At 58.3% G+C, this 20,661-nt stretch overlaps 2 protein-coding genes across 12 annotated transcripts; both read right to left on the bottom strand.

Moving 5' to 3' along the window:
- Nucleotides 1–702: 702 nt before the first annotated feature.
- On the bottom strand, nt 703–3,920 carry S100A3 (S100 calcium binding protein A3). 2 transcript variants are annotated; one of them, XM_080824946.1, is made up of 3 exons: nt 3,868–3,920; nt 1,501–1,646; nt 703–1,055 (listed from the first exon to the last, which is right to left on the bottom strand). In XM_080824946.1, the coding sequence occupies exons 2-3, from the start codon at nt 1,639–1,641 to the stop codon at nt 891–893; spliced, it is 306 nt and encodes a 101-aa protein (XP_080681072.1). In that variant the 5' UTR covers nt 1,642–1,646; nt 3,868–3,920; the 3' UTR covers nt 703–890. The 2 variants fall into 2 exon arrangements, with proteins under 2 accessions (XP_080681072.1, XP_080681073.1); XM_080824947.1 differs by lacking the exon at nt 3,868–3,920 and adding an exon at nt 2,992–3,009.
- Nucleotides 3,921–9,654: 5,734 nt separating this feature from the next.
- Nucleotides 9,655–19,257, bottom strand: S100A2 (S100 calcium binding protein A2). 10 transcript variants are annotated; one of them, XR_013968060.1, is made up of 5 exons: nt 14,246–14,390; nt 13,145–13,312; nt 11,744–12,147; nt 11,219–11,320; nt 9,655–10,529 (listed from the first exon to the last, which is right to left on the bottom strand). XR_013968060.1 is itself a non-coding variant. In XM_080825035.1 (4 exons), the coding sequence occupies exons 3-4, from the start codon at nt 13,283–13,285 to the stop codon at nt 11,995–11,997; spliced, it is 294 nt and encodes a 97-aa protein (XP_080681161.1). In that variant the 5' UTR covers nt 13,286–13,312; nt 17,754–17,928; nt 18,353–18,536; the 3' UTR covers nt 11,678–11,994. The 10 variants fall into 10 exon arrangements, 9 of the variants coding, with proteins under 9 accessions (XP_080681161.1, XP_080681160.1, XP_080681162.1 ...); XM_080825035.1 differs by lacking the exons at nt 9,655–10,529; nt 11,219–11,320; nt 14,246–14,390 and adding exons at nt 17,754–17,928; nt 18,353–18,536 and having other exon boundaries at nt 11,678–12,147; XM_080825034.1 differs by lacking the exons at nt 9,655–10,529; nt 11,219–11,320; nt 14,246–14,390 and adding an exon at nt 18,997–19,257 and having other exon boundaries at nt 11,678–12,147.
- Nucleotides 19,258–20,661: the final 1,404 nt, after the last annotated feature.

The following is a 20,661-nucleotide window of genomic DNA, read 5'->3' on the forward strand; positions in this document are numbered from 1 at the left end:
CAAGTGTGGGGCTCAGGGATGGACAGCAGGTACCCAGAGGACGGGGGAGAGGGAGGCTATCAGGATGGGGTATCTAGAGTTGGGATGGTATTAAAATGAAGAACGCAGGTTGGGGTGGAAAGTTAGAGGAGAAATGGCACGAAATGGGGAAGGCAGGGATCAGGGTCACCTTCTCAGAGTAGGGTCTGACCTCAGGTTTACTGAGGGTCAGGAGTAGGGAGCTAAGGCCCTCCGCAGGTTATAGCTTCAGGGATGGTCTGTCTCAAGGTGTCCCCTCCCTTGGGCACCCCTCCCTGGCCAAGAGCCATACCCTGGTCAGACCTCAGACACTCTAATCCTATTAGCTCTGCTCTCTGGGCTCCCACACTCAAGCCCACAAGTCCGCCGCACCCCTGCTCCCCCACCCTCCTCCTCAGAACAGCCTTGCGGAGGCCTGAGCACCATCCCTAGGGAATCTGGGGCTGCCCTGGCATCCTCCTTGACAGCCCAGGGGAGTTGCTGCTTCAAAGGCCCCAGAGAGAGAAAGAGAGACACCCGAAGGCCTCCTGGACCTTGTCCTCAGAAGGATCCCCCCTCCGTGCTTCCGCTAGGCTGACTCACCCGCAGCCTCGTGCCCTCCAGCACAAAAGCCCCACAAAAGCCGGAGAGGAGTGAGCACTCTGCCCCCCACCCCCCACAAGCCCAAGAGTCGAGAGCCAAACTGGGGACACCGGTTCTTTATTAGACGTGCAGTGGACCCTCCGGGGTCAGTGCCTCATCCATGCTCGGCCACAGGGGGAGGCGGTGCTCTGGGGCTTTTCAGCTGGGACCCTGGGGAGGTCCCCTCCCGTCTCTAGCCCCCTGGGTCAGCCCGGTCTGGGCCTCGTGTCAGGCACCCGTGGGAGCAGAGCCTACTGGGAGCAGGGGGGCTCGGGGGGACAGTCCTTGAAGTACTCGTGACAGTAGGTGCACAGGCAGGCGAGGGCGCGCACGAACTCCCCGAAGTCCACCTCGCGGTCCTTGTTGGTGTCCAGGACGCTCATGAACTGATGGTAGTCACACTCCCGCAGCTCCGTCTGCGCGGCATGGGGGTGGGGGGGGCCGCAGGCTGAGCCAGGGGTGCATGCCCAACCCACCTTCCCCTCCTGGCCGGCCTCCCTGCTTCCCACAGCCCTGGGGGACTAGCCTCAGCCTCCAGCTCTGCCATCCGCCCGCGTCCGCACCCCGCAGCCGCCCTCCTCAGGTCCCACCGCTGGCTGCCTGGCGCCCGCTGCGTGCAGGGACGCTCCCCAGTGCACTCTCGCCGTCCTCCCAGCAGCCCTGCGAAGCAGCAGGTGTGGCCGTGCCCTGTCCCCTCGCAGACGGGGCCCTGGGCTCGCAGACGGGGCCCCTGGGACCCCTGCCGCATCCGCTCGCCTCCTCACAGCCTCACCCCACCCCACCCGCTCCTAGCGGGTCCCCAGGGCTCTCCCTGCAGTCCGGGCAGTGCCTCCCACGCACCGGCCCGCCCCGGGAGCTCACCGGGGTCCAGGTGGGCAGCTCCTTCCGCAGCAGCTCCTTGAGCTCCCCCTGGCAGAGCCTGTGCTTGTCCCCGCCGCGCCCCGAATACTCCTGGAAGGTGCACACGATGGCAGCCACCGCCTGCTCCAGGGGCCTGGCCATCCTCACTGTCAGAGGACACCGAGGTGAGACGCAGCCGGAGGCCCAGCCATGCCGAGGACGCTTCTCAGAGCTCCCACACGCTCCTGCGGCTTCCCTCCTCCGAGCAGCCCGCCCTGACCACTCCAGCCTCTTCTAACGTCTCTCCCTATGACCCCAATGTCCTTCTCCTGGACGGAAGTCTTCTTTCCCTACCATCAGGGCAAACTTCTCAGAGAGCACCCCACCCCCCAACTGCACCCCACACTGGGGATCCTTGAGGACCCCCTGGCTGTCTCCCTTCTCTCGACCCTGACACCCAGGAAGTGTTCAGGCCCACGGTGCCCCACCATGAGATAAAGCCTCCAGACCCGCAGGAAATTGCCCAAGGAGATACTTGCCCCGCGCCCCCGGCCTCCTCAGGCCCTTGGAGCAGCTGGGCTTCTCAGGGAGGGGTCAGGTCTGAGAGCAACCCCAGCACCTCACCACCACCCTCACTCATCCCTGCTCCCCTGAACTCTGCCTGGGACCCCCTGTGCATCAGGCCAGCCACACAACCTCAGGTGAGCCCCTGACACTGGGGGGCAGGGGCCCTACCTGTAAACTGGGCTTCATTCCACCTCTCAGGCCTGCTCAGGGAGGGAGCCAGCTCAGGGGTTCGAGGGTCAGTGATTTGCCCCACCTGAAGCTGTCTCCCTGCCCCCTGGGGTCTTGAGCCAGAAGGTTTTGCATAGGGACACCCCTTCTCTCAGAAGGGCAGGCTTTCCTGGAAGTGCCCACCTCCCCCAACCCCACCACCTCTGGGAGGATGCCTCCAGCCTGGGGAACCCCGAAGCAGCTAATCCCCTGTGAACCTAGGGCCTTGCTCCCCCAGGGGACAGGAGTGTGCAGCAAGGAGGCCGGGCTGCGAGGCGCTCTCCCGGGTGCCCCTCTGCTGGGCCATACGGAGCAGAACGACGGCAGGGCTGGGCGCCAGGCTCGGCCAGCGGTCTCTGTGACAGCCCAGCACGGGAGCTGGGAGTCTGTGCTTCCAGCAGAGGAAAGGGCCACACGCACAGGGACTCGGGAACCTCAGAGGGGCTCGGCGGCCCTTCTGGGCTCCTGCCTGGCTGGCACCACCCCAGGGGGCTTTTTCAGAAGTTGGGTGCCTGGAGCCTGAAGGGAACCCTCTCTTCCCTGTGAGGCCCCCACCCCTGCCAGAACTCCGCGCCGCACACCCCTAACCCAAACTTCCAGACCGCCCTTCCCTGTACCGAGGACCACTGAGCCCACCACAGCTGACTTCCGGCACCTGGCCGGTACCTGCAGTGCAAGTCCCTCTGCCCCCAGGCCCGGCTCCCAGTCCAGGGCAGAACCCAAGCAGCTGGCACTCACCGCGAGTGTTGGCTTCAGCTGTAGGAAGCGAGAGACGGGGCGTCCCTATTTGTAGTCTCCCAGCGAAGGAAGGGAGCAATTATGAGGGCCCAAGTAGGTCAAGCGGAGGGTGCCCCCAGGGGCTCCCCTGCCTCCTTCCCTGGCGGCCCTTATTATGGTCCCTTAGGTCCCACCCACCCATGCATACATCAAAGGGCCATTTGGGGCCACAGACACAACCCCCTTATTGCCCACCCCCAGCCCAGGGAACGGGGCCCGACCCCCGCCCCCAGCCTCAGTCGGAGGAGACGGGCTAGTCCGTCCCGTCCACGCCCACTTCTTCACTCCAGAAGCACACATGGCTTCGCCCCCAAAGAACCCCTGTGCCCGAGGGGATCCTGGAGAGCGTCTGCTCAGCCCCATTTGCAGGCGAGAACACGGAGGCCTGAGACAGCCTCCCTGCCTGACCAGGTCAGTGGTTCTTTGTCACTTTGGGCTGTGGCCTGCGCTCTCCCCTGAGGAGACCATCTGCAGGGCGTCTAGAGGACTAGGAGGGAGGCAGGCTGCTCCGAGGGGCCCTTCCCGGTCAGGCCGACCTCTCTGCGGCCCGCGCCCCACTGCCCTAAGCGCTGTGAGTGGGCTCAGACCCCACAGGCTCCCCTGCGCGTGCAGCCCCCAGGTCTGTGTCCTGTCCTCTGTTCCTTGAGGTCTGATGGGGTGGGGCCCGGGTCTCCTCTGGCTCTCAGCTGGAGCATGTAGCCCTTTGGGGCCCCAGCAGGACCGAGGCCGTCCCCCTTGTCCCCCTCCTCAGTGAGCCCGTCTTCCTAACTCTACAAACACCCTGGCTCGGCTCAGCCAGCGCTCTCGGGGTGTGAGGGGCCCTGGAGCGTGGCTCACCTCCTGGAGTTGGTTTCCCCGTAGATTTTGGTCTCCTCGCTCCTTACTGCCCTGTGAGCTCCTCATTGCTTTGAAACATGCTTTTTAATTCTGTCCAGCACTTGTTGTTGTTTTTAGTGGGAACAGGCCCTCTGTATCACTATGACTCTAGTCTGTCTCTCACATCCCCTTCCCCATTTCGTAGCCGGAGAACCCAAGACCCAGGAGAGTGTGTGGAAAGCGGATGGGGAGGTCAGCGCCCAGGCCTCGGAGGAAGCCTGTTGCTGGTGGAGGCAGCCAGAGAGCTCAGGCTGCCCTGACCCCAGCCCTTCCTCTGCACCCAGACTTTGTCCTGCATCATCTCCAAGGGGACACAGTCCCTGCGGGGGAGGGGAATGAGCAGGGGTGGGTAGGGAAGGGAGAGCTGTGATTAGCCCTGTTTTATAGGCAAGGTTACAAGGAGGAGGGGACAGAAGGGGCCCCAGCAGTTGCCTCCCTTCTAGGCCAAACACCTGTCCCTGTGACTGCACAGCTCTGCTCCCAGCCTCCTCCCCGCCACCCCCCCGCCACAGGTCACCCCACCCTCCCGCCTTCCCTTCCCTCGGTCGGTGATTAGGGGTAATAATGGTGACCACTTCCGAGGATGGCTGTGGGCTTGGAGGGGTTAATACATAGAAAGCTCACAGATAGACGGTGTCAGGCACACGGTAAGGGCACACATGTCAGCTGAGAGGCAGGTGACCATCCGGGGTCGCTCAACGAACAAGTGGCCACCCGAGAGCCATTTGTCGTTCCTGTCGTCATTTTTCTTTTAAGGATCTTATTTATTTATTTGACAGAGAGAGAAAGAGGGAGCACAAGCAGGGCGAGAAGCAGGCTGGAGAGGGAGAAGCAGGGCTCCTGCCGAGCAGGGAGCCTGACGCAGAACTCGATCCCAGGACCCCGAGATCATGACCTGAGCCGAAGGCAGCCGCTGCACTGACAGAGCCCCCCCAGACGCCTCACGTGTCATTTAAAGGCACCTGTCCAAGGCACTGTGGGCACAGTCGTAAGTAAAACACCCCAGGCCCGGCTCTGCGCAGACTGACAACCTAGTTGGGGACACAGTGGTGACAAGTGAGAGGACGCCAGGCCAGCAAGAGCCACGGTGCAGGGCCCAGGACAGGAGGCTGGTGGCCGGCGGGCGCTGCGTGTGCCTGTCTGGTCTCAGAGGCCCCAGCATCCCTCTGTCTGCCTGCTGCAGGGGAGGGGCAGGAGCTCGCCCAGGAGAGACGGCACTTTGGGGTGGGAGGACCCCCGCGGAAAGAGCCCTTCACCAGAGGTCCCCGCCAGCCCCACCACCCTCTTGCCACCCGACCTCGGACTTGCCCTGCGCCTGGTTTGGGCCTTCATTTCCTCGCCTCCGGAGTGCGTCAGAACCCCCGTGGGAAGGGGCTCTGTGCCCCTCACTGTTCCCGCCTGACAGCCCCCGAGACCCCTCAGTGCAGGCGTCCCAGAGAGGGGCGGTGGGAGGCGGGGACAAGGCCCTCCTCACCCAGTCATTTCCTGCGCCCCCCCCAGCGCCCCTTCCCGCAGCACTTCCAGAGACCACCGTCCGAGGCCCGAGGGGGCCACCACCTCCTTTCCCACGCCCGCTGTCCGCCGCGTCCCCTGCTTCTGTGCCCGCAGGCTCTCCCCCTCGCTGCCCAGCTGCCGGCGCCCGAGCCCACCGACGCCGAGGCAGGCAGCCCACCTGGAAGGTGAGGGTCTCTCCCTGGCCTGTGGGTGTCACTGTGGGAGCGGAGGGATCTGCCTTGACAGGACTCCCTGCAGCACTGACTTCCGTTTGCCTTCCCCCTCTCCCTCCTTCCCGCCCCTCCTCTCCACCGCCCCCATGGGCACCCCCAGGGCTGCGAAAGGCTCCTGGGAAGCTGTGTTGTCCTCTGAAGGTCAGCGTGGGGTTCTGCACCTCAGGGAGAAATGAGTGTGTCCTAGAACACGGCCACATTCCTGTGCTTGCTCCGAAAGGACCTGGGCCCAGGGGTCAGGGAGAGCACCCCCAATCCCAGAGCCCCATGGGGCTGGAGAACTGCTGTCAGACTGACCCACCTTCTGTCTCACCATCTAAGCCCCATAAGGGGGGGTGACAAGGGGGGATTTGATTACTGGGGCTGGAGCCACCGGGGCCTTTGCTGGGGATAGGGTCTGAACTGAGACCAAGGAGAGCCTGTGGAACGTAGAATACTACCTCTTTTGGCGGCCAAGCCAGTTATGCCCATTTCCCAGATAGGATCAGTGAGTCAGTGGGGAGCACATGTGACCTGAAGACAAGAGCACAGGGGGCCTCCTTCAGTCCTTCCCCTGTCTCCGAAGCCAACTTGGATGTCAGTATCTCTTTTCCTGGAGGGTTAATAGGCTTCCAGGGGTAGACCCTGAAGGGCAAAGGCCAAGGGAACGACGGTCCCGGCCCTGACGGGAGGGGTGACTGTCCCGCCGAGGGCCTCCCGGCTGCCACTCCAGGAGGACGGAGGAAGCAACCAGGCCCAGGCACCTTTGAATGGTGGTGCCATTTTCTGGACCTTTCCCCCCTCTGCCTCAGCAGAGACTTTGTGGCAGGACCGTTACAACCTGCTAGGGAAGTCTGGTGTTCGTCAGTCTGTCAAATGCGCAGAAGGAAAAGGAATCAGCCCCATTTAGGGGTGCCTGGGGGGCTCAGTCGGTTGGGCGTCTGCCTTCAGCTCAGGTCATGATCACTGGGTCCCGGGATCAAGTCCCACATCGGGCTCCCTGCTCAGCGGGGAGCCTGCTTCTCCTTCTCCCTTCACTGTCCCCCCGGCTCGTGCCCTCTCTCTGTCTCCGACAAATAAATAAACAAAATATATAAAATATTGTTTTAAAAAAGTGAGCCCCATTCAGCCCTAGCCAGCTGAGGCCAGTCTCCACCAGCCCACAGAGTCCAAGAGTGGGGAGCTCCAGAAGAAGCCAGGACCCATTGTGCGCGTGCAGACCGCCATCAAACGGGCCGGATCTCCCCGGGATTCATCCGGACACCAAGAACATCTGACTCGGCTCCCCCGGGGTCCCCTTCCTTCCCACGGAGCTGCGGCTTGGGAGGCGGCTGAGGAAGAGGAGGAAGACTGTCCCTCCGTGTCCCACGTCTTGGGTGTGAGGTGTTCCCTTACGGTTCCCAACCTCTCCCAGCCCCTGCCTCCTCGTCTGTGACGTGCAGTGGCCACCAGCACAGCCGTCCTCTAATCGCGGGGATTCTGGGAGACTGTGCTCCCACAGGCCCAGCAGAGAGCCCCGCCAGAAGGAGACGTCCAGGAAGGGTCACACTGCTCCCTCCCCGTTTCCTCATCTCCAGGGAGCCCAGAGGCCAAGAGACACCCAGGCTCCGTGAGAGCTGCCCTGGGCACGGTAATCGCTGCGACCACCACTCCCTGACCCTCTTCTGGCTCTGTCCCCTCCGGGGGGTTAGGGAGATGGGTTTCTCTCATTGCTGGGCCTGCCAGGTTGCCGCACCAGCCCCAGGTGCACCATTCAGCAGAACAGTGAGAACAGGCATGTTGTCCGGGCGCTTCGCGCTGGGGTACCGTCCATCTCCGGGCAGCTCTAGTCTCTAGTCTGAGGCACCGTGCCCCAGAGTGCTCACCACGCAGCCGAGTTTCCCAGGGAAGTAAGAAAGCAATTTAGGAAAATGTTGTCTATCGCGTGTCTGGCGCCTATCCCCCCTTTCCTTGTTATTGAAACTCATTCTTGGGATGCCTGGGTGACTCAGCAGGTTGAGGGCCCAGCTCTAGGTCTCAGCTCAGGTTCTTATTACAGGATCCTGAGATCGCCCCGCCCTGGGCTCTGCTCCCCCCTCTCCCTCCACCTCTGCCCACCCCCCCCCCCCGCTCCCGCACACGTGCGCTTGCGTGCTCATGCTGTCTCTCTCTCTCTCTTTCTCTCTCTCTCTTTCTCAATCTAAATAAATAGAATCTTTAAAAATTTTTTTCTTTCAAAGTGTCAACATGCTCAGGTGAAAATCCCTGGTTGCAGGGGCGCCTGGGGGGCTCCGTGGGTTAAAGCCTCTGCCTTTGGCTCAGGTCATGATCCCGGGGTCCTGGGATGGAGCCCCGCATGGGTTCTCTGCTCAGCGGGGAGCCTGCTTCCTCCCCTCCCTCTCTCTCTGCCTGCTTGTGATCTGTCAAGTAAATAAATAAAATCTTAAAAAAAAAAAAAAATCCCCGGTTGCAGCTTGACTAGCCATACTACATCTCTAAAACCAAAGAGATGCAAGAAATCCCTAGAGAGGGTACTTTTTAATGACATAATAATAATTATAATTGTTACAATTATTGCCATAATAAAAAGGCAAAGTCTGAGGCAAGGCTTTTTGCACCTTCCAGACTGGAACATGGACAGTGAAATCCGGAGGTGCGGCAGCCGTCTTGTGATCATGAAGCAGCATGCACGAGGGGGAAAGCATATACACTATAGGTTACAGAGCAAAAAAGCACAGAAAAGACACTGAGTGGTACGGCATCTCTGCGCCCCTAAACCAACGCTAAACTGCCCACCCCAGACTTATTATGTAAGACGATTAAACACCATGGAAATAACCTTACCTGCACCTATAGCTGAATACATGCCAGACTGGTAGAGAATTTTACATCTGAACGTGGAGTCCTCAAGTAAAAGAATCTGAAACAAACAATTGGCCAGTGCAGGAGGGAAGACAGAGAGATACGTCCCGGCTAGAAAGCCGAGGACCCTTGCTATGAAATGACAAAATATTCGGTCGAACTGTCCTTTGAGGTATCTTGGGATGCCGGCCAAATCAGATCCTAAATGTTGCGACAGAGGAAGTGGTAGGAAAGGTTTAGAAAGTTAGCGCGAGCTGGTTCCTTGCAAGAGGGGGTTGCTGCTGTTAGAGAAACCAGGCAGGTGCCATTGGCTTTGGAACCAGGTAATAAGCGAAAGCCAGAAGGACCTCAAGGGGGTTAGCAGTAATAATTTGGAGGGCAGTGAGGAAATTGTTCCCGAAGGCTGAAGAAAAGGTGACCCCTAGGGACACCTGGAAGACTCGGTTAAGCGTCTGCTTCAGCTCGGGTCATGACCCTGGGGTCCTGGAATTGAGTCCCACATCTGCTCAGCAGGGAGTCTGCTTCTCCCTCTCCCTCTGCTGCTCCCCCTGCTTGTGCTCGCTCTCTCGCTCGCTCTCTCTCTCTGTCAGATAAATAAATAAAATCTTCAAAAAAAAAAAAAGAAAGAAAAGATGAGCCCTAGTATGTGGTCGTGGGATGTCTGGGAGCATTACGGTCCATGGTTATAGGAAAATAGGACTCGCGGACCCAGCTGAGATGTTTAGACGGAACACTGAAAGTGCCTACTTCTTCTGATGACCCCGACCAAATATGAGAAGAAAGAGACAACCTGAGAAAGAACTGCTCAGGTTTTTTTTAGAGGAATTATAGAGGGTCCAGAAAGTCTTTACAGCCAGCACATGGTTCTCAAAGTAATAAATGGTTTCAGGACAAATGTCAAACCCAGGGCCTTGTCAATAAAGAGGGACTCAGGATAGAAACGAAGTCAGAGGTATAGACTTGGAAAGATTTAAGGGCAAGTCTCACAGATTTTCCCAGATAAACAAGTTGGCTTCTAATAATTTTAGGATTGTGCCGCTCAGACGCTTTCAGACCAGAGGGCCTTGCTCCCACCTCCCTGATTCTCAGTCTAGGTAGGAGGGACCAATCTTAGAGAGATTTGTAAATGTGGCATTTGTATAATTAAGTGAATTATAAGCTGATATACAGGAAGCCAACATTTTTTTTTAGATTTCTTTTTAAAGATTTTATTTATTTATTAGAGAGAGAGAGACTGAGAGAGAGAGAGAGAGACAGCCCTCAATATTTTTTTTTTAAAGATTTTATTTATTTATTTGACAGACAGAGATCACAAGTAGGCAGAGAGGCTGGCAGAGAGAGAGGAGGAAGCAGGCTCCCCGCCAAGCAGAGAGCCCGATGCGGGGCTCAACCCCAGGACCCTGGGATCATGACCTGAGCTGAAGGCAGAGGCCTTAACCCACTGAGCCACCCAGGCGCCCCAGCCCTCAATATTTTTAAAGGAATTACATAATCCAGGGCTGAAAGGGATAGAGACAGTTCAAAGAAAAGAAGCTTTGGGTTGTCAACTTCCTTTGGACAGGGGGAAGCTACAAACACAAACATTTCTTATGGAAAATAAAAGAGTTAAAGAGAATGAAACCAACTGCCCAGAGTCTGGACCCAAGAAGAACCACACACAGGGAGCAGAACTGGGCCCTCGTCAGGAATCTGGCGGCATGTGTCTGACTCAGTTTCAGGGTTGCTGTGGATCAATGACACGTCTGTGACCAGGAGTGTTGGTCCCCTGTCCGTCTCACCTCCGTGCACCAAATGTGCTGTTCGTGGATCTTCAGGGCAAGGGAATTGTTCTTGAGGGGCTGGAGTCACGGTCACCCAGATTGGGGCCTGGCAGACATCACAAGACCCTGGGTCTCACGCTGATGCCTTAACAGGGTGAGACATGGCGGGTCTTGGGAAGGAGGTAACTTCGTTCTGCACGTGGCTGCTAGAAGTCAGACGATGGCATGCAGCCTCTACGATGGCCTCTGTCGATTTTGTGCTACTGCCTCTCGCGTGCAAACATGGAGCCTCACTCGCTTCCCCTTGAGTCTGGGCCTAACGACGTGATCGACAGAATGCAACCTAAGTGACATTCTCAGATTTCTGAAATGAATCTTAAGGTGCCCCACAGCCCCCACTGGGACACCTTGGGCTGCTCCCTTGGGGGCCGCTCCCTGTCAGAACCTAGCTGCCATGCTCTGAGAAGCCCAAGCGACACCGAGGGGTCACGGTAGGGGCTCCAGACAGCTGCAGCAGAGCTCCTGGCTCCCAGCTAACCACCGGCACTGGCTGCCGCGCCCACCGAATACGCTGCCTTGGAAGCTAAATGGATTTGAGCTTTCAGATGACTCCAGCTCCAACATGTGTCTGCAGCTGCTTGAAAAATCCTAAATGAGAACCCCATTGACCAAATGCCGTCTCCTTATAGGCCCTTGACAGATAATAAATGTTTTAATTTACCAAGTGTAGGGTGATTTGTAATGCAACAATAGGTCACCAGAACAGCATCTCTAAGTCACTGAGCCAAACCTCAATTGTGTATCTCACACTTCTTTTATAAGGCATTTAAATCCTAATTTATTTATGCCATTCTTAGTCGGGTTACCTGTGCCTTACAACTGAGTACGTTCCTAACTGGTAGAGAATTTGGTAACTAGAAGTGGGATCCATTAATAAGCGAGCGAGAGAGACTCTAACATGGGTAATTAATTGAGGAGAAGAAAGAATAAAATACGAAATCTCACCTTTGGTGGCTGGAAAGTCAGTGACCTTGTTAGGAGGTGGCAAAGCGTTTGGTCAGGCTGTCACCTGCTGGACCACACGGTGCAGAACAGATGGCAACCTCGCTACAGGTGTAGAGAAAATGGTAGGGAAAAAATCAGGATGCTGATATGAACTAACGCCTGGTAGCTTTCAGCAGAGACCCACAAGAGAAGAATGAACTCAAACTGGAACCCATCTGAAAGCAGGTATCAAAAGAAATACAACTTTGCTAAAACAGGGCCACTGCCTGTGGCCTGCAACCTGGTAAGTCTTCAGTGAGAAGATCTGCTGGGTTGTTTCGATGCCTTCTGCCTCTTAAACAGACCCTAGTAGCACTGACGGCTCACAGTATGAACGTCAAGGTCTGTCCATTGTTCTGAGTATATCCTTCCTTCTTTGTTAGCATTTTCTATTTTTATGAAATGACAGTGATGGTGGATGGTATTTGCCTTCTTTAATATCTTTATTTGGAAAAAAAATACTAGCAAACTATCTCAAATTTTTACCGGTATTTGAAATGCCAAACTCTGGGACTTGAGGTGCAGCTCTGGTCTTGGGGAGATTTCCAGAAGAGTCAGAGCCCAAAGGGGTGGGATCTAAGGATGCTCTTATTGTCCAGCAACCCAACTCAGCCAGCCAGGGGATGGGCATCACTGAGCAATTAAAATATGATCAACAGAAACGTTTATTGGGTACAAAAGGGGTAGCTAGAGTCCTCGTGGGTCCAGGAGGGCCGTGGCCAAGCAGGAGCCCCGCTTCACAGCCGGTCCGGGGCATCCTGGAAGAATTCGTTGCACATGATAGTGACCAGGGCCAGAAAAACAGCATATTCCTGGAAGTCCACCTGCTGGTCGCTGTTCTCGTCCAGGTCGCCCATCAGCTTCTTCAGTCCCTCCTCATCCACCTTCTCCTGAAAGTGAGACAGAACGGCTCAGAGGCTGCTCCCCACCCCACACCCCTACGGGTCAGAGCCCAGCCCTCCCTTGGCACTGGGCAGTGGGCGAGCGGTGGGCAGGGCGCCCCCTGGGAGCTACAAAGAGGCCCCGTGAGTGAGGACAGGTGGGCATTCACCGGGAAGGTCTCCAGCTGTCCCTGCTGGGAGCAAGGAGCACCCAGGTCCTCCCTAGCCCAGCAAGGTGGGCATCACTCTCCCACTTCACTGATGAAGAAACTAAAAATTTTTGAATTCAGAAAAGACATTTTATTTATTTATTTATTTATTTATTTAAAGATTTTATTTATTTATGTGACAGACAGAGATCACAAGTAGGCAGAGAAGCAGGCAGAGAGAGAGGAGGAAGCAGGCTCCCTGCTGAGCAGGGGCAGGGGCGGGGGGGCCTCGATCCCAGGACCCTGAGATCATGACCTGAGCCGAAGGCAGAGGCTTTAACCCACTGAGCCACCCAGGCGCCCCAAGGCAAACATTTTAATACCAGCCAAAATGAAACCAAATTAGAAAAGCTTAACCAAAAAAAAGCATTAAAGAAATAAAGGGCAAGTTCAAAGCCTGAGACTGTTTTAATTCTTCAGGGGTCAATACAGGGCAGGGGAGGGGCAAACGGAAAGCTGACGGCATTTCTCTGCCACTGCCCCAGGGCGCACACGTGTCTCCCAATGCCACTTCTTAGTTTGGCATATAACATGGAAAGTAAGAGCGAGAGAGCTGTGTGCTCTTGGACCAGTCACCTCCCCTCTCTGTGCTTTGGCTTGACCCAGGCAGGGTATTGGACAGATGGACAGCTGTCCATCCTCTGGAGAGCCACAGGGACAGCAGAGACAGGGCACGCCCACATGCCTGGGCCCCAGCCACCCCCCCCCGCCCATGAGGTCACGCCCTATGTCTGCTTCACCAGGCACCCCCCCCCACACACACATCGGGACCCCCCACCCCAGCCAGCCCCACTCACCCCAACAAAGCTGGGCAGCTCCTTGTGCAGAAGCGCTTTCATCTCCCCCTTACTCAGCTTGAATCTGTCACCCTCTTGGCCAGAGTACTTGTGGAAGGTGGCGACCATCACAGCCAGCGCCTGCTCCAGGGGACTGGACATCTCGGATCTGGGGCCACAGGGGTGGATCTGGGTGGCAGGTGATGGGGACATTCAGCCCAGCCCACAGGACACTCTGCCCTTGTGCCCCAAAGTGCCCCTCCAAACCCCTCTCTGCCTCTCCCCTGAGACCATTCCTCCCTAAGGAGTCGTCTCCCCCAGACGAGGGACCCCTAAGGCCAGAGGAAGTGTCCGAGTATGTTTCTTCCACTGGCGCAGGGACTCTCAGAGGAGAAAGCGGACCTTCCCACACACTGGAGACCTCGGAGCCGAGGGCGCTCTCTCCATCCGACAGTGCAGAGGTGAAGGCCCCTGAGCGACCCTCCCCACCAGGAAGGATCCTATGGGGATTGGTACTAAAGGAATGACATGTCCTGAGCCCTGGGAACGGCAGGACAGAACTCAGGCCATCCTTTCCACGGCTCTGCCTCTGAGAATGCTCTGAGCAGCTCCCAGGGGGCTTAGGGGGAGTGCTGGGGTGAGGCCCCGTGTACCCGGTGTCGGCGGTAAGTAATGTCCTGGGCCCACCCCGCTAGCTCTGCCTTCTCACCCGGGAAGAGAAGGGAAGGGGCAGAGGGCCGGGCACCATGCAGCTCCTCAGGGTGGGGACCCAGGCAGGCCCACACACTTGAGATCCCTGGCTCTTGTCCCTTAAGTCCTGATGGATTCCAGGACTTTGGAAAAACAAAACCCAAGACTCTCGTTAAAGCACCACACTCCACACCTCCTATTCCTGGGCCTAGGCCCCCAGAAGGGTCTCTAGACTGCGATGCCCAGACCGTGAGACCCAAGAGAAGGCCTCAGAGCAACCTGTACACTGAGACCTCGCGGAAGAGCCTGGAACAGCCCTCAGTTGGGCACACAAGGTCCCCCAAAGGGAGAGACCCAGAATGAAAAAACTGCAGACGAAGACCGAGACCACGGGCACCCCCAACCAGCCCTCAGCAAGACAGAGGCACTCACCAGACCAGACGACAGGGAGGCTCTGGAAGGAAAGCAAAGGGCCAGGCGCCCACACAGGGGTTTATATGCCTACGCACTGGCCCCCAACCTGGCATTTGAAGGAAATCAAACCTGCCCTAACCTGATCAGCCAGAGCCTGGCCTCCCGCCACCCCCCGCCGCCACCCCCGGCCGCTCCCTGCCGGCCCGCCCTCCCAGAGACCTCCAGCGGCCCCGCTAGCAGAAGGCCGAGCTGGGCGGGGGGCGGGGGGGGGGGGTCCGGTGTCACGGGGAAGGGGTGGCCTGGGCCCAGGGGGAGGGGCAGTCATCCCTGTTTGCGGGCCTCAAGTCACAGGCTGGGCCAGGCTTGTCTGACACATACTTGCGAGCCACAGCTCACTTGTGAGTCAGAGGCTCCAGGCCTCCAGGGACTTCCCAGGCCTGTGTGTGTGTGTGTGTGTGTGTGTGTGTGTGTGTATCCCTGCGTCCATATGTGTGTGTGTGTGTCCGTGCGTCCATTGTGTGTGTGTCCGTGTGTGTGTCCGTGCGTCCGTGTGTGTGTCCGTGTGTGTGTGTCCGTGTGTCCGTGTGTGTGTCCGTGCGTCCATATGTGTGTGTGTGTCCGTGTGTGTGTCCGTGTGTGTGTGTCCGTGTGTCCGTGTGTGTGTCCGTGTGTGTGTCCGTGTGTGTGTGTCCGTGTGTCCGTGTGTGTGTCCGTGCGTCCATATGTGTGTGTGTGTCCGTGTGTGTGTCCGTGTGTGTGTGTCCGTGTGTCCGTGTGTGTGTCCATGTGTCCATGTGTCCGTGCGTCCGTGTGTGTGTCCGTGTGTGTGTGTCCGTGCGTCCGTGTGTGTGTCCGTGTGTGTGTGTCCGTGTGTCCGTGTGTGTGTCCGTGCGTCCATATGTGTGTGTGTCCGTGTGTGTGTCCGTGTGTGTGTGTCCGTGTGTCCGTGTGTGTGTCCGTGTGTCCATGTGTCCGTGCGTCCGTGTGTGTGTCCATGTGTGTCCGTGCATCCGTGTGTGTGTCCGTGCGTCCATGTGTCCGTGTGTGTGTCCGTGTGTCCGTGTGTGTCTGTGTGTCCATGTGTCCGTGTGTGTGTCCGTGTGTCCGTGTGTGTCTGTGTGTCCATGTGTCCGTGTGTGTGTCCGTGTGTCCGTGTGTGTCCGTGTGTCCATGTGTCCGTGTGTGTGTGTCCGTGTGTGTGTCCGTGTGTCCGTGTGTGTGTCCGTGCGTCCGTGTGTGTGTCCATGTGTGTGTGTCCGTGTGTCCGTGTGTGTGTCCGTGCGTCCATATGTGTGTGTGTCCGTGTGTGTGTCCGTGTGTGTGTGTCCGTGTGTCCGTGTGTGTGTCCGTGTGTCCGTGTGTCCGTGCGTCCGTGTGTGTGTCCGTGTGTGTCCGTGTGTCCGTGTGTGTGTCCGTGCGTCCGTGTGTCCGTGTGTGTCCGTGTGTCCGTGTGTGTCTGTGTCCATGTGTCCGTGCGTCCGTGTGTGTGTCCGTGCGTCCGTGTGTGTCCGTGTGTCCGTGTGTCCGTGCGTCCGTGTGTCTGTGTGTCCGTGTGTCCGTGTGTGTGTCCGTGTCCGTGTGTCTGTGTGTGTGTCCGTGTGTCCGTGCGTCCGTGTGTCTGTGTGTGTGTCCGTGTCCGTGTGTCCATGTCCGTGTGTCCGTGCGTCCGTGTGTCCGTGTCCGTGTGTCCGTGTCCGTGCGTCCGTGTGTGTCCGTGTGTGTCCGTGTGTGTGTGTCCGTGTGTCCGTGCGTCCGTGTGTCCGTGTGTGTGTCCGTGTCCGTGCGTCCGTGTGTGTCCGTGTGTGTGTCCGTGCGTCCGTGTGTGTGTTCGTGTGTCCGTGTGTCTGTGTGTGTCCGTGTGTGTGTCCATGTCCGTGTGTCCGTGCATCCGTGTGTGTCCGTGCGTCCGTGTGTGTCCGTGTGTCCGTGCGTCCGTGTGTGTGTCCGTGTGTCTGTGTGTGTGTCCGTGTGTCCGTGTGTGTGTGTCCGTGTCCGTGTGTCCGTGCGTCCGTGCATCCGTGTGTGTCCGTGTGTGTCCATGTGTCCGTGCGTCCGTGTGTCCGTGTGTGTGTCCGTGTGTGTGTCCGTGTGTCCGTGCGTCCATGTGTCGGTGTGTCTGTGTGTGTGTCCGTGTGTCCGTGTGTCCGTGCGTCCGTGTGTCTGTGTGTCCGTGTGTGTCCGTGTGTGTGTCCGTGTGTCCGTGTGTCCGTGCGTCCGTGTGTCTGTGTGTCCGTGTGTCCGTGTGTGTGTCCGTGTCCGTGTGTCTGTGTGTGTGTCCGTGTGTCCGTGCGTCCGTGTGTCTGTGTGTGTGTCCGTGTCCGTGTGTCCATGTCCGTGTGTCCGTGCGTCCGTGTGTCCGTGTCCGTGTGTCCGTGTCCGTGCGTCCGTGTGTGTCCGTGTGTGTCCGTGTGTGTGTGTCCGTGTGTCCGTGCGTCCGTGTGTCCGTGTGTGTGTCCGTGTCCGTGCGTCCGTGTGTGTCCGTGTGTGTGTCTGTGTGTCCGTGCGTCCGTGTGTGTGTTCGTGTGTCCGTGTGTCTGTGTGTGTCCGTGTGTGTGTCCATGTCCGTGTGTCCGTGCATCCGTGTGTGTCCGTGCGTCCGTGTGTGTCCGTGTGTCCGTGCGTCCGTGTGTGTGTCCGTGTGTCTGTGTGTGTGTCCGTGCGTCCGTGTGTCCGTGTGTGTGTCCGTGTGTGTGTCCGTGTGTCCGTGCGTCCATGTGTCGGTGTGTCTGTGTGTGTGTCCGTGTGTCCGTGTGTCCGTGCGTCCGTGTGTCTGTGTGTCCGTGTGTGTCCGTGTGTGTGTCCGTGTGTCCGTGTGTCCGTGCGTCCGTGTGTCTGTGTGTCCGTGTGTCCGTGTGTGTGTCCGTGTCCGTGTGTCCGTGTCCGTGCGTCCGTGTGTGTCCGTGTGTGTGTCCGTGCGTCCGTGCGTGTGCGCGCACACCCGCGTGCAAGCTGTCTTCGGGGACTCACTGGGGGCAGTTCGAAGCGGGCCGCGAACTCCGCTCCGTACGGTAGCCAGGGAAGCACCTTCCCACCTTGCGCGGCCGCTGTGGGCGGGAAGGCGTCGGGAAGGAGCCAGGGAAGGGGGGAGCCGGCCGAGCTGGGCTCACCCCGCAGTCGGGCGAGCCCGTCAGGGTGCGCTGTAAGGACGCCCCTGGAGGGTCCAAACGGAGAAGGCTTGGGGGGCGGGCCAGTGCGCAGGGGCTAGACAGCTCCCGGAGCAAGAGGCCCGCGCAGGGGCAGGCCGCAGGCACCGCCCTCCTCACCCCACCCCTGCAGGCCCCGCCCCGCACCCGGAGAAAGGCCCGCGCTGCAGCCGGTCAGGACCCCGCCCGGGGCGGGGTTTTTAGAGAAGACCGGGCTTGGGGCTGCCCGCTGCCCGGCGCCCCTGCCAGGCGCCCCTGCCGCCGCCCTTTGTCTACCCCCACCAGTCTGGGCACCGCCCTTCCGGCCGACGTGCTCCCTTCCCCCTCCAGATGTCCAGCAGCTTCCTTCCCTTCCCCCAACGCCCCAGGGCTAGGTGACTCACCCCCTGTTCCAAGCCCAGATGCCCAGGCAGTGACTCAGCCGCGCTCGCCTACTCCCTGAAGGCCCCAGAGGAGCTTGCAAACACCAGCCCACCCTGGGAGGGGAGGGTGCTGGCACGGAGACCCTTCGTGGGCCCCTCTGGGAGCTTGGCATCAGACACCACAGAGGAGCTGGGACTGAGAAAGGACAGGGTCAGACGAATGCCAGGCTGCTCTCTCCTGGGGCCGCCTCGGGGCTCGGGCAGCCTGAACTTGCAGATGGGGCCGGCCCTTGGAGCCCCGGGGTCCCCAACCTTCTCAGGCACACCCCCCACCCCGCCATGCTACTGCACCTCCCCATCAAGCCCTTTTTCCTATAGAGCTTGAAACAAAAGTCCTTCACCCCGAGGGTAAAGCCCCGTGGGCGCCATTCATGACCTTTTGCACTTCTTCCATTTCAATCAGGACTTTGGTGAATGCCTATGAGGCACAGGTATCACAGTGGCCCCCATGGCTCCTCCCCAGGCCTGGAGGTGAGGTGCTTGGACTCTGGCACCCACCAGCTTCCCAACCCCTCCACACACACCCTAGCCTGGGTCCCTGCGCCTTGAGCATACCATACCTGCAGCTGGTGCTCTGAGACCCACTGCTTGTGCTGACCCCTGCTCCCCAACTTGCTGCCTGTTGAAATCCCAGCTCTCCTTCAAAGGCCCGGTAAATGCCACCTACTTGGTGGAAACTTCCCCAGGCCCAGCCAGACCCCCTCTCTATCTGCTCCATCCCATCCAAGGACTCCTAGCGCATCTGCCGTGGGCAGAATCATTCCAGTGCGAGTCTTCTCTTGCCTTCACCCCCACACGGTGAGCTCACTGGGCAGGGACTGGGTCTTACTGGTCTCTGCACGAACAAAGGTCTCACGCATAGCCTGTGCCAACCACTGTTTATGATTACTGAGCACAGCAGGGGCGCTGGGGAAAGTATTCAGGACCCAAGGGACCCCCTCACCTCCCAAATCACAGCACGGGTTCTGTCACCAGATCATAACTTCTCCAGATCCCGGGAGTGGCCCTTAGACTCTGGGCTGGAAAACAGCTTCCGGAAGCTGCAAATCCCTGAGGAAACACCCGCTCCAGCCTGGGGCCTGGGGAGGGAGAGAGCCGAGCAAGGGCCCCAGCAGCAGGGGTGGAGGTAGTGGAAACTGGGAGAGAAGGTCGGAGAGCCACAGAAACAGAAGGAAATGAGAGAATGGAGAGAGCCGCTAATTACCAGGGCAGCACTTGGAGACCTGTCGGTCCCCAGGAGCGGAGGCGCAGATGGAGCCCGTCAAGCGGCCAGATTCCTGAGATGGGTGCAAATCCCATCAGTCTGCCACTAACTCACAGTGTGGGTTGCGCAACGCCCTCCCCGTCTGCAGAACAGAAGGGGAGCGTTGAACAGAATGACCCCAGAGTCCAATCCCGGTCCACATTCTCCAAGGGGCACAGCTGGGCCATGGGCACATCCCTAGCCGTGACTCTGCCTGTGCCCAGCTTGGAAGGCTGGGTCAGGGCTCCCTGTCCACGCTGCTGCCTGGGCCAGAGGCCTGCCCCCTGGTGGTTGAGACCTGCAGTTGCCGGTGGGTCCCACCACCCCACCCCACCCAGGCCCCAGCTCCCTACCGCCTGGTCCGCAGCCCTCCACCCCTCTGCCCCTGACTCAGGAAGGAAGAGGCAGTGCTGACTCACCTCCAGGGGGCCTTCCCACACCCACACCCTCACACCTGCCTGACACGTCAGCTGTTTCCTGGACAGTCCCTGTTAAAAGCCTTAAGCACCCGGGCGGGAAGAGCAAGGTGGCGTAAGTGAGGGGCCGAACACTGCCAAGCTCTGCCCACACACCCCTCTCCTCGCCCCAGGGCAACACAGCAGAAAGAGAAACGGCCCCAGTGTCGGGGCCCCAGGCTGAAGCCCTGGCGGTCCCTCTGGTTCACCAGATGACCCTGGCCAGGTGCACCGCACCTTTGACCTCCCACCTTTCCACCACAAGGATCCCTTTTATTAGTCCTCTACCCACAAAAAAAAAAAAAAAAGTATTTTGAAATATTTTCTTTTTTTTTTTTTACAATTTTATTTATTTATTAAGAGAGAGTGAGTGAGAGTGAGAGATGCCACCTCCTGACGAAGAATGAGACACAAAGAGAGTGGGGGCAGGGGGTGACAGTCATTCTCCTGTGGGCTGTCAGGAGGGTTAGGGTTGTCAGGAGGAGGCAGAGAGAGACCACAACTTGGAGGGGCAGTGGGCAGACGGAGAGGGAAAAGCAGGGAGCCTGACTTGGGGCTGGATCCCATGACTCCAGGATCATGACCTGAGCAGAAGGCAGACACAACCTGATGAAGTTCTAGAACCTAGGTGAGGTTCGGTGGGCTGCGGTCCGGAGCCGATGACCAAGAAAGAATTCTTGAGACATCTTTGGTGCAAAATGGTGGTTTATGAAAGCACGGGGACAGGACCCGTGGGCAGGAAGAGCGGCTGCCCCGGGGATGTGAGGAGTGGCTGGTTATATACACAGGAGTTGGGTAGGTGAGAACAAAGGGGATGATGTTAGTCTCTAAGGAATTTTGGAAGCAAGGTCTCCAGGACTTTGAGGGGCTAGCTATTGTTGGGAGAAAGGTTATTTATTACTAGTAGTAAAAATCTTCTTGCGAGACCCTTTAGATGTATATCAGTGGGCCATACGCTTGGGAATGATTCTCGACACTATCTTGGAGATCTAGAGATAAGGTTTCACATCTCTCCTATCAAGTGTCCTTGTTAGTGAGATTTGGGTTTAGGAGAAATTTAACTTTATTTAGGGCTTGAGGAACTGAGTTATTTGCCTCTGGAAATTGTGCTATTGATAAGGTAACTTCTCTGTTTGTAGATCTCTAGGACATTGGTAAACCAAGGGAGACT

Source organism: Martes martes, assembly GCF_963455335.1.
Source record: "Martes martes genome assembly, chromosome: 15".
Classification (NCBI taxonomy): Eukaryota; Metazoa; Chordata; class Mammalia; order Carnivora; family Mustelidae; genus Martes; species Martes martes.

What these genes read in the sequence shown, in the direction of transcription:
- S100A3 (XM_080824946.1), bottom strand. Translation starts at nt 1,641, where the DNA reads ATGGCCAGGCCCCTGGAGCAGGCGGTGGCTGCCATCGTGTGCACCTTC. An exon ending in AGCTGCCCACCTGGACCCCG is followed by an intron (nt 1,056 to 1,500) that starts GTGAGCTCCCGG and finishes CATGCCGCGCAG; the next exon opens with ACGGAGCTGCGGGAGTGTGA.
- S100A2 (XM_080825030.1), bottom strand. Translation starts at nt 18,510, where the DNA reads ATGGAGCAGATAGAGAGGGGGTCTGGCTGGGCCTGGGGAAGTTTCCAC. An exon ending in TCTCAGAGCACCAGCTGCAG is followed by an intron (nt 13,293 to 18,352) that starts GTATGGTATGCT and finishes CTGTGGCCCCAG; the next exon opens with ATCCGAGATGTCCAGTCCCC. An exon ending in AGCTGCCCAGCTTTGTTGGG is followed by an intron (nt 12,148 to 13,144) that starts GTGAGTGGGGCT and finishes TCTCACTTTCAG; the next exon opens with GAGAAGGTGGATGAGGAGGG.